This window comes from Asterias rubens, chromosome 16 (assembly GCF_902459465.1).
Source record: "Asterias rubens chromosome 16, eAstRub1.3, whole genome shotgun sequence".
Classification (NCBI taxonomy): Eukaryota; Metazoa; Echinodermata; class Asteroidea; order Forcipulatida; family Asteriidae; genus Asterias; species Asterias rubens.
In genome coordinates, this window is record NC_047077.1 from 10,648,638 (window position 1) to 10,668,056 (window position 19,419).

General features: G+C 39.0%; 1 protein-coding gene across 4 annotated transcripts; it reads right to left on the reverse strand.

Annotated features, from left to right (window-relative positions):
• Positions 1 to 56: 56 nt before the first annotated feature.
• LOC117300686 (heterogeneous nuclear ribonucleoprotein A2 homolog 1-like) lies at positions 57 to 19,151 on the reverse strand. Of its 4 annotated transcripts, XR_004520199.1 has the most exons (10): positions 19,053 to 19,151; positions 13,831 to 14,112; positions 13,042 to 13,246; positions 11,711 to 11,833; positions 10,258 to 10,500; positions 10,002 to 10,082; positions 9,165 to 9,279; positions 4,473 to 4,584; positions 2,114 to 2,211; positions 57 to 241 (listed from the first exon to the last, which is right to left on the reverse strand). XR_004520199.1 is itself a non-coding variant. In XM_033784415.1 (8 exons), the coding sequence occupies exons 1-7, from the start codon at positions 19,071 to 19,073 to the stop codon at positions 9,197 to 9,199; spliced, it is 1,038 nt and encodes a 345-aa protein (XP_033640306.1). In that variant the 5' UTR covers positions 19,074 to 19,151; the 3' UTR covers positions 7,095 to 8,234; positions 9,170 to 9,196. The 4 variants fall into 4 exon arrangements, 3 of the variants coding, with proteins under 3 accessions (XP_033640306.1, XP_033640305.1, XP_033640307.1); XM_033784415.1 differs by lacking the exons at positions 57 to 241; positions 2,114 to 2,211; positions 4,473 to 4,584 and adding an exon at positions 7,095 to 8,234 and having other exon boundaries at positions 9,170 to 9,279; XM_033784414.1 differs by lacking the exons at positions 57 to 241; positions 2,114 to 2,211; positions 4,473 to 4,584 and adding an exon at positions 7,095 to 8,234.
• Positions 19,152 to 19,419: the final 268 nt, after the last annotated feature.

A 19,419-nucleotide genomic window follows, 5' to 3' on the forward strand; every position in this document is an offset into this window, starting at 1 on the left:
TGCATTGTGGGATATACATGTATATGGATCAAATTTGGATACCAGCAAGACCACAATGCACCCGATTCCAAGCTTTACGCGCCCGCCCCGGTATTTGCGAAAAGGTCTATAGTGATAAAAAATGTATAAAATGGTTTTACTAGAATAAAAAGAGTATTGGTCCTGAAATTGAAGGCTTCAGCGTTGAGCGGACATCACTGAGAGGACGAGTCGTCATCACGACACCAATATTAGCATTGATCTGTAAAGAGAAAACAATGATTTCAGAGTATCACAAAGAAAAATCTACTATAGAGCGGAATTTGACCCATTGACCTCCGGATCAATTTGCCAGCGCACTACCAGCTGAGCAATCTAGCCCTGTGTTGGCGGTCTCCCTTTCAAAATCCAAAGAAGCAATTCCAAGTATTAATGACTGGGATGTTCACTTTGGCTTTAAGGCAGTGGACACTATTGGTTATTACTCAAATTACCTATTATCATAAAACCTTTCTTCATTATGAGTAATGGGGAGAGGTTGATAGTATAAAACATTGTGAGAAACAGCTCCCTCTGAAGTGACGTAGTTTTCGAGAAAGAAGTTGATTTCCACAAATTTGATTTCGTGACCTCCAATTTAGAATTTCAGGTCTCAAAATCAAGCACCTGTATACTATTGGTAATTGTTTAAGACCAGTCTTCTCACTTGATGTATCTCAACATGTGAATTAAATAACAAACCTGTGAAAATTTTAACTCAATGGGTCATCGAAGTTGCGAGATAATAATGAAAGAAAAAACACCCTCGTCACACGAAGTTGTGTGCTTTCAGATGCTTGATTTCGAGACCTCAATTCTAAATCTGAGCTCTCGAAATCAAATTACAGGTAGTGGAAAATTACTTGATTCTCAAAAACTACATCACTTCAGAGGGAGCCGTTTCTCACAATATTTTATGCTATCAAAATCTCCCATTACTCGTTACCAAGTAAGGTTTTATGCTTACAATTATTTTGAGTAATTACCAATAGTGTCCACTGCCTTTAATGATTTGGGACGTTAACTTTGACTTAAGTCACAAGCCAGTGATTCAACAGTTATTGTGATAGTGGCTTGACTTAGGGTGGATCCATACCAAAATCTTCCCGAAAATGCCACCAAAAATGTTTCCATCCTTATGTTCTGGGTACAATCCAATTAGAGGCATATTGATGAAGGAAACAGAAAGAACATATAGGGGTGTCAGAACATGTTGCGTCAGAACATAAGGGTGTCGAAACACAAGGGTGTCGAAACACAAGGGTGTCAAAACACAAGGGTGTCGAAACACAAGGGTGTCGAAACACAAGAGTGTCGAAACACAAGGGTGTCAGAATATGGGGGTGTCGGAGCATAGAGGTGTCGGAGCATGGGGGTGTCGGAGCATGGGGGTGTCGGAGCATGGGGGTGTCAGATCATGGGGGTGTCAGATCATGGGGGTGTCAGATCATGGGGGTGTCAGATCATGGGGGTGTCAGAACATGGGGGTGTCAGAACATGGGGGTGTCGGAACATGGGGGTGTCGGAATATGGGGGTGTCGGAATATGGGGGTGTCTGAACATAGGGGTGTCTGAACATAGGGGTGTCTGAACATAGGGGTGTCTGAACATAGGGGTGTCTGAACATGGGGGGGATGTCAAAACATAGGATGTCAAAACATAGGGGCGTCAGAGCATAGGGGCGTCAGAGCATAGGGGTGTCAGAGCATAGGGGTGTCAGAGCATAGGGGTGTCAGAGCATAGGGGTGTTGGAATATGGGGGTGGCGGAACATAGGGGTGTTGCAACATAGGGGTGGCGGAACATAGGGGTGTCAAAACATAGGGGTGTCAGAACATGGGCGTGTTAGAACATAAGGGTGTCCAATTATATAGGTGTCAGGAAATAGGCATCATAGCTTAGGGGTGTCAAACATAGGGGTGTCGAGACTTGAAGGTGTTAGAACATAGGGGGTGTCAGAACTTAGGGGTGTCAGAATTTATTGGTGTAAAAACTTAAGCGTCAGAAACTTATGGGGTGTTTGGACACAGTTGTGTAATCAACAATTTCAGGAGTATCTTCTTTGGGCTCAACACCATTGAATAACGGATTCTTACCTTCAACGATCTTTTTAGCATATTGTGTGTTCTTGGAAAACGCCTGTTCTGATGAGCATTCAACAAATGGTTGACACTTACTTAAAGTCTTCAATCACCTGTTATTAATCCAATTACCAAAAAGAAGATATAAGTATTGTGTAAATACATGCATCATTTACAAGGTACTCAAGGGGCTGAGCATATACAAACTTTCAGAAGAAAAGGGTTTTTAATGAAGTGATGAATTCTGAGAACCAATTATGTAGCACCTTGTAAGGGTTCCCAGGTCGAAATTCCAGTTGAACCTAGTTAAACTGGGTTTAACTGGAACTAGTTGAAACCAGTTGATAAACTAGTTAAACACAGTTAAAACCAGTTGGTTTAATACGGAAAATGGACAGAGACCAACTGGTTTATAATTTGAACCTAGTTGAACACAGTTAAACCTAGTCCAAACCAGTTGGTTAATATGGAAAATGGACGAGTGTGATCACTATCCAGTTGAACCAGTTGACCCCAGTTAACTAGGTTCAACTGGAATTTTGACCTAGGGTTTACAAGGTGCTAGGGCGCATACAGCAGCCATACCCAGGAATCCCTTTTTTTTTTTTTTATAAGTTCACCGAGTTCTTTTACATGCTTTACACAACATCACCAACGGCTTTATGTCCCATCCAAAGGACAAAGCAATGGTTAAAGGCAGTGGACACTATTGGTAATGGTCAAAGACTAGCCTTCACAGTTGGTGTATCTCAACATATGTATAAAATAACAAGCCAGTGAAAATTTGAGCTCAATCGGTCATCGAACTTGCGAGATAATAATGAAAGAAAAAACACCCTTGTCACACGAAGTTGTGTGCGTTTAGATGGTTGATTTTGAGACCTCAAGTTCTAAATCTGAGGTCTCGAAATCAAATTCGTGGAAAATTACTCCTTTCTCGAAAACTATGGCACTTCAGAGAGAGCCGTTTCGCACAATGTTTTATACCATCAACCTCTCCCCATTACTCGTCACCAAGAAAGGTTTTGTGCCAATAATTACTTTGAGTAATTACCAATAGTGTCCACTGCCTTCAAGTGTCCACTGCCTTCAAGTGTCTTGCTTAAAGGGACACATTGCCTTGGATCGGACGAGTTGGTATATAAATGTAAAAGCGTTTGTAACTGTTTGCTACAAAATGCATATGGTTTGAAAGACGTTTTAAAAATAGAAAACAGTAACCCACACAAAATGCCCTAAAAATTGCGTGGTTTTCCTTTTATTTTCCGAACTCACATGGTCCACCATTTATGAGAGTCGACAATTTGAGAATTTTTATTGAGAAACATTGCTTAGATATTGAATGTTTCTGCATTGAACTTTGAAGGAACATCACAAGCCCCCCGGCAAGGATTTCCCTGGACACTTGCCAACTGGTCAACCAATTTCATGGCTTTGCTTACGTAAGAAAAATTTACCTTTGTGGAAGCAGGGAATTCTGCAACTACGTCCAATATACATGTACTTCACAGTTGGCAAGAAATTATGGCTTGTGCACACACCAAGCTTTTTTAGGCATACTCCGCTCACACTGCGAACACAGATATTTGGCACTTGACAAGCAAGCAAAAATTGGTAATCGCAAGAGCAGAAATCGGCACGAAGCTGAAACATAAATTGGCGCCAGTTACTTCAGTGTTAAAAGGCACTCCCATTGAACCTGAATTATGATCAAGTTAAAGGCAGTGGACACTATTGAAAATTACTCAAAATAATTATTTGCATAAAACCTTTCTTGGTGACGAGTAATGGGGAGAGGTTGATGGTATAAAACATTGTGAGAAACGGCTCCCTCTGAAGTGCCTTAGTTTTCGAGAAAGAAGTAATTTTCCACGAATTTGATTTCGAGACCTCAGATTTAGAACTCGAGGTCTCGAAATCAACCATCTAAACGCACACAACTTCGTGTGACAATGGCGTTTTTTTCTTTCATTATCTCGCAAGTTTGACGACCAATTGAGCTCAAATATTCACAGGTTTCTTATTTTATGCCTATGTTGAGATACACCAACTGTGAAGGCTAGACTTTAACAATTACCAATAGTGTCCACGGCCTTTAAAACAATAGTAACGGACCAATGAACAAAAAAGCTGACTGGTACTGCCAGCTAGTCACCGAGAGAGTTTAGCTAAATCCCCAAGAGAGTTTAGCGTAATCCATTCACCAACACATCTAGAGCAGAAATTACGCACTCGCACAGAATGTGGAGAATACAGATCACCAACACAGAATGCGGTGAAAGCAGAGCCACTAAATTGTACAGAGTGACTCTATGGTCTCTATGCGCAGAAATCCACAGTAATCAAACAAAATTGGGCTTAGCTCGATACCAACCTTTACAATCGCCGCTCACATTGTGGTCTCAAGCTTGAAAAGACAAAGCTTGCAGAGGTAGAAACGTTCCATAACACAGATGTTGGTTGAAAAGCTAATCCCTTATAAGAAGCTAAATAAAAGATCATTCAATAAAAACACATTATAATTTGGGTTATTGCCAACTGTCCGACAAATAGATTGCATTTGAACTTTTTTATCTGCACTTGATTGTTCACTATAAATTAACTAGACACATTCTTTAAGATCGCAATAACAAACCGTTAGGAGACACTTCTGATATATTATTTTTTCAAGTTTTGTAGAAAATCTTTTATCTACAATGTGAAACAAGCGCTTTTTTTTCTCGAAAAAAAATCATTACTAAAAAAATTGTGCTACCGAATCATTATTTTAACAGGGCATTTAAAGAGTGAATTGGTGCATTTTAAAATAAATTTCATCAAATTCTCTAATATCACATTTACAAAACAGCAATGCGAGTACATGGTTCTGTGACACAACTAACCTGTATAAGTAATATTCCGCTAGGTGATCATGTTAATTGTCGTCGAGTCATATACCCATCACATAATATACCACAAAATGCAAGTAAGAGAGCCAGATAACAATTCCGAGGCGAGAGTCATTAACAAAAAAGGCTGAAACTTGGATCCAAATGCAAATTATGTTGAAATGATGCTGAAATGATGCCATTTCTACCTTTTGATAACCCCTGGGAGATATAAATTCCAAGAAGCTTGAAGGAACATTAACCAAAGCACTAGAGAAGTAATCCAAAGAGCAGGATTTCTGCATTTGTGGAAAAAAAATACATGTATTGTCCGATTTTCCGTCACCAGTCTGAATTCAGATAAAATTCTAAAAAATCTCATCCCTGACAATTGTACTTCTTTCTATGATGCGTTGAAGAGGCATGTACTAGTAAAAGCTTCATCGCGGTTTTTGGGTATATTCAAGTATTCAGGTATGTACCGTGAACATGTACTTTTGTTGTATGTAATTCTGAAACCAGGTGACAAGAGCATTGGGGAGTAAATCTGCCTAAGATAAAGGCCGTTACTTTTCACGAAACAAATTATTAGAAGAGCTCCTCACACCTCCCTCATAGGTCCTTTATCTCTATCATCTATTCACACTCGACCGTAGGGTTGGCATTTTAGCCTGCTAGTGTCAAACAACTTTATATTTTGTTTGCAACCAAAAAGGTTTCATCTTTAAAGATTCCCCACATTCTACATGAACAAAATATTTGAATCTTAATGTTTCAGGATTCCAAAAAATACTAATGTACACGTACTTGAGATTAATGTCACTTGCCGGATATAAAAAAACGTAGGGGAATCTATTCAGACATGCAAACTTCATCAAAGAAGGAGTAGGACTAAAATGGCCACGATGTGCGTCAATATTTATGCAGTTCTTTTCAGTTTGGCATGGCAAATGACTGTTCAAATATTAGGCCATTTTGTTTCAAAATTCATCCCCTAACCCTTTTTAGGCTCGTTAAATGTGGACCAATCTATTAGCCCCTCCCAACAACAATAAATTATTTTTATCTTCATTTTTTTTTTTGCCTTTTACCAAAAATGGCTTTGTAAAGTGAGGCAGGTCAGGTTTGGACTTTTGAGAACAGCACTCCCTCGTTTGTGGTTAAAAAAAAAAGGAAAAGAAGATGTCTTCTACAAGAGATTTCGAAAATAAAACTCTTCGAGTCATGGCCAAAAGTCTTCAGTTATTAGTCATCTAGGTGAAATGAAACTAAGAAATGAAACTATCTTTCTATTCTATTGTACTATATTAAAGTGCAGTCTTTGACGGAACAAAAAAAAGTATCCGAGTTCGAAGTTTTACATTAGGTTGTACATGTAGCTGTTTATTTGATATCATAAAAAAACGGTAAGCAACAAATTTGAATACTTGTTAAAAAACAAAAAACTAAAAAAAAGTGTCGAACTTGAGCTCGACACTTTTTTTTCAACAATTACTAGAATAACAATGTGACAATATTAACATTAATGGCAATAAAATGCGACACATTAAATAAAATGACATTTCATGATGTTTCCAGGTCTCCAATGATTGACATTTTGTGACTGTCATGTCCCTCAAACCGACACCTAAGCTTGAATATTACGACACTTTGATCATTCTAACATACTTTGGAAAAGGAAACTTTGTTTTGTTTGTGGAAAAGTCATGTCTACGTTTATAAAATGATCATAAAAATAAGTTACACAATGAAAGAAAACACTGCCCTGAAAGAGCAGTTAACGCAATAATTAATCAAACATTTAGCATTTCACGATACACACAGGTTACAAAATACAGTCGACTATCTTATGATTATCAATATGTACAGGATTTAAGAAAAAAAAGCTTGACATGAAACGGTAGTTGGGCTGCACTGTGGATGTTACTAGAGATATGAAACGGCAGTTGACAAAACGTAAGTTCCCAAAAGGATCATACATAGAATCCCAAAATTCAAGTGCTGTTACATATTCAGTACACGCTTAGTTATTGAATATTGATTATGTAAATAAGTGGAATGGACTTGAGATCAAGAATGCGAGTGTTTTCTACATTTTGTTCAAACGGTCTCTCAACGAAAAATTGGTTTTTTTTTAAGGGATTTATTTTGGGTTAATTTCCGGCCCAAACATCCATCCCTGAATTCTAATACTTGTTTAAGTCTATTTCACTGGTACATGTACATTTATTATTAAAAGAATGCTTTAAAATGTTTTAGACATTGCGCTTAAACTTCAGGAAAGCAAGACATGACTAAGTTTACTAGGATGTATTTACAAGATATAGCAGTGGGCAAACTTATATGCAAAACAACTTCAAACAGCTTGTGCAACAATTTGAAAAATTTCGGATGTCTTTTCCCAAGTTACTTGTCTAGTTTGCTTTCTGAAAGATCATAAACAAAAATACATTATAGTGGACGGTTTGAAAGTCTCTATCTAGATCGTAATTGGAAGTAACTTTGCAAGAAATGAAGTAAGCGCCTCAGTCTGATGCAAGAGCACCGTTTCAAGGTTCATGTCTAGATATCGACTTTTAAGCAATCCGCAATTTATTTGATGGAAGAGTCTAACAAACCGATATACTAGGCTATGACATTTTGTAAGATTCTTGGTCCTAAATCTAAAAGCAGGTTGCAGTTAAATGGAATTGGCAAAGTATTTTTATGCTTTATACCCAGGCAGGTTCTAAGCGTCTAATCAAGTTTTTAAGGAGGTCTATGATCTGACGGACTCATAGGACAAAAGAACTTGTTCTAAATGAAGGCTACATTTTGTGAGAAGATTCCACATTCATTAAGATTCTAGGTTCATTAACTAGTTCTTAGAGCAATCTGCGTCGAGAAGAAGGAAGCCAAGATCTTTATCTAGAACATTGTCTTATTGATGAGAGCATAATGAAGAATAGTTCCAGTATTCTAATTCTGTTAAACAGACGACAATGTCGGTGGGTTCCAGTGTGTTCTCTATTAAGTTCTTTATACAGGCTGCATTGTTGTGAAAGGTTCCGTGTTCTTTATCTAGATAAAGTTCCCCAAGTTGCCTATCAAGATCTGGGGGTTGGAGGTCCGTAAAATCTAGAAACCGTTCTGCATGGATTACCACTAGCTCCGCATCGTTCAATGAGATTCTTGTGAGAAAGTGAGTGATCTTAGGATGTCTATATTGGATGAAGTTCCACTGCTTAAGATTGGGGTAATGCTATAACATTACCAGCACAACTAGATTTCTAGGAAAGGAAAGATATACAGAAATGATGAGAATGCTTTGAAGTTGTCATGAAAACTTTGATAAACTATGACAAATGGGGGACAAACGAGCACAAAAATATAGCATTGATTCCACAAAAATGAAGGTAAATATAGAGTTACTCTATATTTAAGCTTCATCTGAATAAAGACATAAATGTGAACACAAAAACTGCCAATTGAAATAAAGATCCTTATTTTCATTTGGCGTGTATGAAACATCAGCAACTTCAAAAAAATTGAGAATAACATGCAGGGTACTGGTTGGGGAAACTTGCCAATTTTGATATTCTTAGGTCAAACTTCTTAATCCTTGCTCAGTTACCAAGTTTACTAGCGGCAAGAATTGTGTAGTCACTTTTTCACGGGCATGATACTTGGCCGAAAGACAAAAGTAGGACATTTTCTTTCCCAGTAAAGACTGACCTACATGTACACATGGTGAAGGCCGTTAAAAATGTTCCGATTAAACCCATGGCAAAAAATAAATAAAAAATTAGAACACAGAATTTAGTAGGGAGAGTATCATGCTTGTTTTCAAAAGTGTTTCTTCTACAGCGACACAACTCTGCAGTTGGTCATGAATTTGATGCAATAAAGTCCATGATGTCGAGTCATTTGATTTGGTGCGTTCAGTTATGGCCTTACTACATGATAAATCAGGAGTCAGGCCTGATACTTCACAGAGGCAACGAAGTTGATTGCCTCCATGCCCACTGGTCATTGCATTGGTGCACTTGAAATACCCCAATAGTAATTTACAAACTCCTCATAGGATGCCATAAATGAAGGAGAAAATGTCTTGGTGCCATTTCCCTTTCAAAAATGCAGCATACAGGCATGTCATGTTTTCTACACTGTTTTCCTATGAAAGTTGTTAACCCTCCACCTTCCCCCTAGTGTCCTCTTACCTTACATGATACGAGTGTTGTCCCATGGTCTTCTAATACGGCCTGCTGCCCCCACGAGCACCGTAGCCACCACCCCGTCCATAGCTGCCGCTGCCACCACCACCACTGCCATAACCTAATGCATATCAAGACAAAATACACATCATTAAACCCCATGGAAAATTTAGTCCGGTACCAGGCTCATGTAGACTTGATGTCAAATCAGTAAGGTAAAAATATGTACGGTCTATTTTTGTCCGCATTGCTGCATGAGTGCAGTTCCAATTCAACAAATTTGTTTAGGGGTTTTTAATTTCAGGGGGAGGGGCCTTAAAAATTTGAAGGAAACCAGCAATAAATTACTTTAATCTTGGCAAGATTTTTCAACATTGTATGGTTTCTATTGCTCATCATTTTCTACCGCAAAATGTTAAAACTTTTGTAAGCCTAGAAGCATAAAGCAGTTGTACAAGATTGGCAAGGCTGAAAAACATTGTTGTTCATTTGAGTCTGGACGCTTTCGATTTTGAAGCAACTGTTAAGTTATTCCAAGTTTTTGGTTAAGCAGACATGAACTGTCGGAGACTACTTTGTGATGTACATCAATCCTGTATAATACCTGTGATAAACTTAGGCAACACAATCACACAAATATTTTTGTTAACGATAAGCATATATTACTTTGATTTGATGAAATTATTTTGTATACCCATGAACAAATGAAAAGATCTCAATGGTTAGTTGTGGCTTAGTCTCCAAATTAATCAGGGATGAAATATTTCTTTGAAAAAATAAATAGTTAAAAAACTAAAAAACTAAAGAAAAAAAAAAAAAACATGTTTGAGATTCGGTACTAACCTTCCCTGACTGGCCCGTAACTGGAGTTGCCACCAGCATAGTTCGAACCCATGTCATATCCACTGCTGCCATTCCCCCAATCTAATCAAACAGAACACAATGGTGTCAGAAAAAAAAAATCATCAATGTCCAGTTTTTGGTGAGTTTGAAAATGGTGTGATTTCATAACTTAAAAAAAAAAAAAATGATGTGTCTGTGATTGAAGGCTTTATGTGTAACTCTTGTGTACAAACAACTAGTCCCTTATAACACTCACTATCGTAACCATTGCCATAGCTCCCGCTTGATTGGCTTCCATATGATCCACCCCCTGCACTCTGTCCGAATCCCCCTCGTCCACCTCGTTGCCCGCCACGCCTACCACCGCCACCTCCCATGCCTCCATATCCTCCACTGCTGCCACTACCATAGCCGTCTGATCGATACGAGTCGTAGTCTCCGCCACCGCCGTATCCTGAAGAGTAGTTGTTATCTCGGTATCCTCGGTTTCCGAAACCACCTGGAGACACAAACCAAAACAAGTCAAAATTAAGCCTGGTTCATACTTCCTGCGAATCAAATACTGACGTAACGAATTCGCAACAATTGATTCGCGGCAGTTGAGTTGTGCTCAACTCTCTTGCGAAAATATTGCACAAAAAAAAAGAGTTTTGATGTCAAATTCACATCGCATTCACACGTAGTATGAACGGGGCTTTACTCTTCATGAAAATAAACCCTGGATACATTCTTAAAGGAACACGTTGCCTTGGATCAGTCGAGTTGGTCTTTGAAAAGCGTTTGTAACCCTTTGTTATCAAATGCATATGGGTAGAAAGATGTTGTAAAAGTAGAATACAATGATCCACACAAACATGGCTCTAAATTGCACCGTTTTCCTTTTACCTTGTCGACTATAAATGGCCGACCGTGTTAGTTCGCACAGTAAAAGGAAAACCACGCATTTCGAGGCAAATTTGTGTGGATCATTGTATTCTACTATTAAAACATCTTTCCAACCGTGCATTTTATAACATACAGTTACAAACGCTTTTTATAGACCAACTCGTCTGATCCCAGGCAACGTGTTCCTTTGACCCGGCCTTCAACAAATTTCTGCCATCATCCAATGAACAAAAAACTTGCTAGCTTTAAAACCACAATTTGTCTTTGAAAACATTTTCAAAATTAAATGCAGTGCAACGGGGGTGGGTTTTTTGTCTGCTCATGACAAATTACTTTTTATTCATACAGTTAACTTCATTGCTATAAGGCAACAGATAATGGCCTTCTAGACCCATCCAAATGTTCCAACAAGAACACCTCCTTCTACTTAGTTCATACTCGGCACAGGGTCAGGCTGTAGTTTGAAAAGACAGATTTCTTTGTTTAAAAAAAAATTGGTAATGTCAACTAATGGTTGGTAACAAATTTTCTATTATGCAAAATTTGTTCTAGAATTGGGCCCAGAATTTAAGTAAAAGTGTGGTAGACTGCTTGTTAGTACACCTAACAATCAGTTTTGTCGCTCGAAGTCCAATTCAGTGCACTAAGGATGAGCGGTTCAACAAAATGATTTACGTTTAATTATGCGGCCATCAATGCTGGGGGAGACCTGTGCTGGGCGTATTATTTAGTTGGTTCTGGGCAACCCGCTTGGCATCGCCCATTGTGGCTACAACACTGATAACAATGATCTGTGGAATTGATAGAAAAATAAGAAAACATACCACCACCACCACCTCCTCGTCCGCCACCACGTCCACCATATCCTCCTTGGCCACCTTGGTCGTCCTTGTTAATTGCTTTCTTGGTGACAATGTTGACTCCGTTGATTTCATGGTTCTCCATGACTGAAAGGGAAGTCACATGAAAGTCATTATTTATTTATTCTATAGCTTTATGAGAAGACTCTGAAATGGTTGTTAGCCGTTATCCAAATAACTAATCCTGATCTGGCATGACCTCTAAATGGCCCTGGTCTTGGCTTAGTGAACATGTAATAAATGTAACAGTACAAATCAATATTTCCCTTATGGTGGCCTTCTTACAAAAGAAAACTGCCTTGCCCCTTTCAAAACCAAAACGCAAGTTATTGTCGACAATAACGGCTGAAAGTGGCAGGACTGATTTCAAAAGACCGAGTCCCAATTATAAAAGACGCTGTGGAGCGAACCGGCTCCAGAAATTGAGGCTTGATGTTGAAAACGGTGACCGCAGATACACTGTGCAAAGGCTTCAAGCCGACATGAGCATCAACTATCACATGTGGCTGCATTATTATACAACACACAGTGCACAGATGATGCATAGGCATATGCTGAGATATACAGAGTCCAAAGTCCAACCAGACAGCACGTTGTGATTGGCTGCCGATTATATCCATATTCATAAAAGCTTGTCCCATGCACAAAACACACAGTACTGTATGCATGTACAGGCATGTACACTTCTATGTACAGAGACGGCACACTGCATGCACTACGGACAGACTGCACTACGCACGTACTGCACACTACGGACGTACTGCTGCCGGCCAAATCAAAGACTTTTATAAATGCATGGAGAATAGGTGCTCGGTGGCATGATGTCTGATTGACTTGGTGGGTATTCTGGTAATAATTTTTCTTTAAAAATAGATCGGCTCCAATTGTGTGTATGTGTGTGTGAGCTCTGGACCAATGTCTGATTAACTTGGTTGTTTTCAGTTAAAATAGATCGGCTCAATGGTGTGTGTGTGAGCTCGGGACGGGCGGCTTATGTTTTATATAGAGTGGAACCGGGTATGTCTCAGAACCGAGCTTTTTTTTTGGAACCGGAACCGAGCCCCAAATTTCTGGAACCGCCCAAGCTTATTGCCTTGGTGCCTTTGAAATGCTCCAGTAGAACTTTATAACTCCCTCTTTACCAAGGAGAAAGAGCCTTAGTGCCCTTGCCCTTCAAAAAAACATAGTGCAGATCTTAAATGGGATCCGGATCTTAGAACGTTCATTTTTCATTATTCTAAATTGAGTACATATTGGAATAACACACAGAACTTTAAAAGATAAATTTAACTCACTGGCTAGTTTGTCCACCATGTGACGGTTGGAGAGCTCCACAAAGCCGAAACCCTTGGATAGAGTCGTCTCTTTATCTAAGACGATTTTGACACTGACGACCGGACAGAAATCATTGAAGAACTGTTTCAAGTCCTCTTCAGTCAAATTACTGTTCTTGAAGCCAGCGATGAAAAGCTTCTTAGTTCTCTCGCTACTGACCTGGCCCTTTAATTAAGGAAGTAAAATCAATTAGAAAAATTAAGCATAGATATCTTGACCATTTTAATTATGGCAGGTATGGCCATCACTGGCGATTGCCTCTCTGTCCCCTGTTTATTGGCATGGTGCCTTTGAAATGATCCAGTATAAATATATTGTTTCGTCATAGGTTGCCCTTTACCATAGACCAATGCTTTGGTGCCCTTGCCTTTTCAAAAACAAAGAAACAGGACTACATGATATTTGGTCTTTCAATGGAATTCTTAGACTTTTTAAGAATAATTTGTCAGAATCTTTCCAAGAGCTTAAAAATTTATTATCAGACTTAAGTAAGATGATCATAAGGGGCCGATAAAGTGCTTAGCATTTCAACAAAGCTTGCACCTTGAGCATCGTTTGCCTTTTTACACACTTGTCTTATGGAACCACAGCAAGTAAATGAGAAATGTTCATAGGCAGTGGGGAGGCCCACTTGCATTAGGTAGGCTGCTATCTTGTTTCAAGATTTCTCAGCATTACTCGGTAGAAAGATTGTCAAAGTGCTCACTTGGTTGGTTGGGGATGCGACTTGTTAAATATATTGAACTTACCTTTGGAATTGCACGTTTCACTTCAACTTTCTTGCCGTTAATCTTGTGGCACTCATCGTTGTCTTCATCTTTTGCCATGACAACGCTGTCTGTCTCCTCGATGGAACTCATGGTGACAAAGCCAAACCCTCTGGACTTCTTCTCACTGTCTCTCATGACGATACAATCCTTGATGCTGCCATATTGGCCGAAGTACTCTTTCAACTGTTCCTCAAAGGTTTCGTCTCTCTTGAGACCACCCAAGAAGAGCTTGCACAGGGCATCTTGCTTGTCCTGTGGGCTCTAGGAAATTAAAAATTACAGAATTAAGAGAAAATTTACTTGCACGCCTGCCACCCAAGTTTTTGTGTCAGCTAGGAGCATACATTTATGTCCAAAAAATAATGATGTTCAAATATTGAGTCCTACAAATATCTCTAATTCTCCAGAATCAACAATAAAACAGAAGAGATAAATATTCTCATAAGGATCAGGCCTTCATTTTAATAAATCCGAGGAGAGCTGTAAATCGCTCTCCTTAATTCAAGAAAATGAATTAAGGAGAGCGTTTTGCTCTCGCTAACAAAACCCAAGTTTAATGAACACGTACTCAAGAAAATGAACACAAAGTTCACCAGTTGTTTAACTTTTTCTTACTCAATATAATGAGTTTACTTTAATCATGAACCAACTTTTTTGCAATCAAAATGAATGTTTCGATACATTAAATAGACCCCACCACAATTATGTATATCCCCTAGGCACCCCCCCCCCCTAAAAATAAAAAATTTGGTTTTCCGCTGTTAATGTTGCCAAAAAAAAAATTTTGAGAAAAAAAAGAATGGGCCTAAGTAAAAATATGGCAGAGAATGAAATTGTCTTAACTTTTATAGTAATTATCTTTTGTGAATTTGCCTAAAGATAACAGAAAAACTGTCAAAAAAAAAGTGTGTCCGCTATTTTTCAATTATTTTGTTATTTCTTGGGGCTTGTTTAATACTGTAGTTGTCTGTAGCTCTCTCCAGAGCAAAGAAACATTCTTGTCTGTGGCTGTGCGCATCGGCACCGTAGTGTGTACATGTACGTCAGCGTAATCCGTATTGGTATTATGAAGCGGTGTGGGGAACCACCGACTGCTGCCGATCGTCGATCGCGCCACAAAACGACCGCGACTGATTAGCCTGCCTTGGCACGGCCAGCTTCACATACATGTACTGCACACAGGGCCGACCACGGACCATACTTTTGTACACTTGTACTGGACATGCAGTTAATAATTATTATACACAGTGCAAACTTATCCATATGCATGAGCAACAACACCATGTGTGCTTGTGATTGGTCTGGAATAATATCTGCATACAATGGGTAGTACGTGGGATCTTCCATATGCATCAGTACGCGATATGTGACTTGTGATTGGACCGGCGTTGCAAGCGCCAAGAATGAAGGACGCGCGCTGGCAGTAGTTGTTGCAATGTCGCTATTTAAAATGTACGAGGGGTTTGAGGGCTGGGCTCGAGAGCTGGGCGGGCGGGACTTGAATTGGAGCCAAAACTATCCTTTGGGTTGGGGGGGGGGGGGGGCATACAATTACTTGCGGATGCGTTCGATTAGCTTTCCTGGGTCGACCCAGGTCTGACCATCCCCAGTGCGTTCGATTAGCTTTGACGTCAAAGCTGTGTGGGCCCGAGTGAGACCCAAGTTCATGACGTCACGGCGAAAACTTTCTCAATGGCCACCATTTTGTGTGTAATTCAGCGGGACATTTTTTATGAAGTTTGACACACATTTTCGCCATTAAAACAGCGTTTTTGTAAGCAACAAGTATTTATTATTCGAAGCAGTGTACCCTTTTATCACTGTGGGGTTGTTAAAGTGTTTAAAGTGTTTAAAGGTATATCTTGAGAATAATTATTTGACGATGTTTTCATGAATCCACGAAAAGTATCGGACGAAATGCACAAAATGGGAGTAGTTCCGGTCGGCTGACCCTTGGCGTTCTATCTAGCTCATGTCTTGGGCTTGTCCCCGAATTCTTTTATCCTGCTTGAATTTGTCGATGTCTGACAAACCTTACACCAAATTTTGGTTACCATGACACGGTCATTTATTGGTGCCGTCTCGTAACCATAACTTTCCAAATTCCACCTCAAGAATGTTGATAATTGAACACTTGACAGCTTGATGTCATAATCCAGCATAAGCAAACAAAATTTTCACGTCGAGCAGCATGGGGCTCTTAATTTACTGTGCATGATCCCAATTCCTTTCAATTGTTTTTACTCCAAAATGCGTTTGTCCAGCCAGGTGGCCGGAGATTCCCCCCCCCCCCTCCTTTACGGCATACTTTTATCATGACAAAATACTTAACCAATCACGAGCGTGTATTTGCGGTACCACACTTTAGTGTAAGAGCCCATCCACGTACCAGTGTGGAATTCTATAGGCCCCACACAGATACGTCTGTGTGACCGGCTGCGGTAAACATCAAGCCCGTGCGCGCAAAACACAACCAGTGTGGAATCGCTCACATTCGTCTGTGTGACCGGCTGCGGTAAACATCAAGCACGCGCGCATGCAAACACAGTCAAAGCAGACTATAATAGGACTCGTTTGCCACTGCCAACTCACAACATTTAAGTGGCAGCAGGCTTATAAACTCCGAGATTCAAGCGGCTTATTTTAATCAACAATTAGGGTATTGAAAAAACATGCTCTTGTTAAATTTGTAAGGAGCGCTTTTTTTTGCTCTCCTTGGAAAACATTAAGGAGCGCGGAGGAGCGCGAGCGCGATCGCGCTCCTTTAAAATTATGGTCTGAAGGATGATCAAATCCCTTTGTTTCTGAGCTACAAGCCCCTTTGGTCTTGTGGATTTCCCCAAAAAAAGTTAAGCCTGTATCACAGATGCACTGCTGGATTATTGAAAACCTTTTAAAGCTTGAGCATTGCTAACTGGTGCAGCTAACCAGTTACTAACAACCCTGATCTGGTTGTGTAAATAAATCGACTTATCACGATTGATTCGAGTTCTTTATTTCTGTCTGAGGATCTTGCTTTCATCATCCAACTTGAATTGTTGAAGTTTCCCACTCTAAAACGTTTAAAAATGCGAACCTTTATAAATCTATAACATCAAGAAACATGTCCAACAATGCATTCACAGTCTCCCGACAGGAGTTAGCAGTTTTCTTCTTATGGCTGAATTTTGTTTAAATATTGTTTGTAATGAATTTATATAAAATCCCCTATAAAACTAAGGAGGACAAAATTACCATTTTTTGTTTGAAGTTAATACTTTCCCATTTAACTCAGACATATTTTTGATATAAGCTGGCATTCCACTCACATAATGAAACACAATGGAATGTAACCATAAAAAATCACCTTTTTTTTGTCATGGTGGTTGACCTTTAAGTTTCATATGGACTAATTTGTGTTTGTGGAAAAAAAGAGTTCACACTTCAAATGTTCATTTAAAATATTTATAATCCTGATTCTACAAACCAAATTTCAATAAAACATGATTTACAACTATTTCTGCAAGGAAAACATTGCCAAACCAGGACACTTGTCCGTGCCATGCAAGTTGTGGCTGATGCACTTTTTTTATAACAATATTTAATTAAAAAAAAAATTGGAAAAAATTTCAATATCATGAGGAGACATGATGGTGATTTTTGTCAACAAAAAAAAACGGAAGCGTGAAATCTTTAAATGTACTTTTCTCGGAAAATCATAATGGCGACCCCCTATACAATACATACCACTGCAATGCTTGGTAAACAAGCAACCCGTCTATATAAAACCTAACAACAGAGGGCGCCAAACAAAATAAATACAATCTCTCAAAGGCAAGGCTTTTTTCTGTCAAGTTTTCTCGACATTGGGACGGAGCGACTACACAACGCACGGTCGAGTTTTCTCGACAATGGTAAGGAAGCGCTTGCACTGCGCGGTCGAGTAAACTCGACAATGGTATTGAAAGGGTTAACTAAGGTTGTTAAAAATCAGTTCTTATGTTATTTACAAATTTAAGAGTAGACCCCGACCCGAGAGGGCGCTATACGTAACGTAAATCGAGGCAGACTTTGCCTGTAATGCGTAGAGTAAACACAATTGCAAAGTACATGTACGGACCAAGTCGTGAGTTTGTACGTTTCAAAAACAATTTTTTTTTGTTTTTTTTTCAGCAATGCCGACCATGTGCATTGCTGCTGAATGCAGAAAATCACTTTTTGAAATGTGCCAACTCACGTCTTGGACGTACATGTACTTTGCACCTGTGTTTACTATACGCATTGCAGGCAAAGTCTGCCTCGATTGACGTCACAAAAGGGGTAGGCGGAGTAAGCCCCTCAATTAACTTTATATATTTTTTAAACATATAAATCGTGACAAACAATTACTAAAAAAATTGTTTTATTATTCGTAAGCATGAACTCTTATGTTTGAAAGAAAAAAAAATATATTTCCAGGTGACTTTAATAATGTCAGAATAGTTTGGGACAGATATATGGCAGTATTCGATTTTCTAAGGCTAAATACAAACAAAGGTCAATATGCACTGCCACTCACTGTCATGACTGTCAGTGTGTGTCATGTTTAACATGTTTAAAAAACAACCAATCATCAATAAAAAAACTGACTTTTCAGATATAAAGGGGGCTCATGTTTGACCAAGAAAATGTCGGCTCCTTTGTTCACAAATGGCTTAAAATAAGCTCACATCGAGGATCAAACTTGAGCTGTTCCAGACAAAAAAAATTCAAAAGCCATTTTTTTTATTTTGGCTTTTTGTTCGCTGTCAATTTGACTTTTCTTTACGAAAAATCATCCTAAAATTCCACCAAAAGTGACCATTGATTATGCTTGACGATATTATTACACAAAAAGTATGAAGAAAACATGCAATATTAAATTATATATCATGTTTGTTAGAGGGTTGTGGAATTATCGTGGGAGAACTACAAAACGGAGACAAGAAATTTCTGCGTGTGATGCATTCCGCTGGGTTCAGTACACACAAAGCATTGCGCCGGCCCGCCGCCATGCCTTGCATAAAGCATCACGCAGACAAAAAACGACACATGACCACAAAATGCAAGAAATAAAACCGCTTCAAATCCCTTAATTCTTACAAATCACCTCCTCAAAATCCATTCATTCAATAGCAGAAATCACATAGATAAATAAAATGTAAGAAACTGTTCATATACATCAGCAATAAAGTGAAAATTACCTGTTGGTTTGAGTCATACATGGTGAGATAACACGTGTGTTTTTTAACGTCCGAACAGAAAGATAGTCAAGCTGATAAAGGACGCTCAAGCACGTCTCGATCGTCCTAATACACATGCGCTGTAGTCACGTGTGCTGTCTTAATTAGTGTGCGCATGCGTAAGGGAACGTCTGAGCGAGTCTTTTGTTCACCTTTTTTCAAGATTTTCATCTTGAAAAATAATTCCGTTAAATATCCATCCACGATAATAATTTAAGGCGCAATATTTTATTTTTTAGTCAACAAACAAATCAATAACTTGTGGCAGTCTTTTTTTCTCTCATACTAATAATAAATATCAGAGCAGATTGAAGAGAGCGAGCTCAAA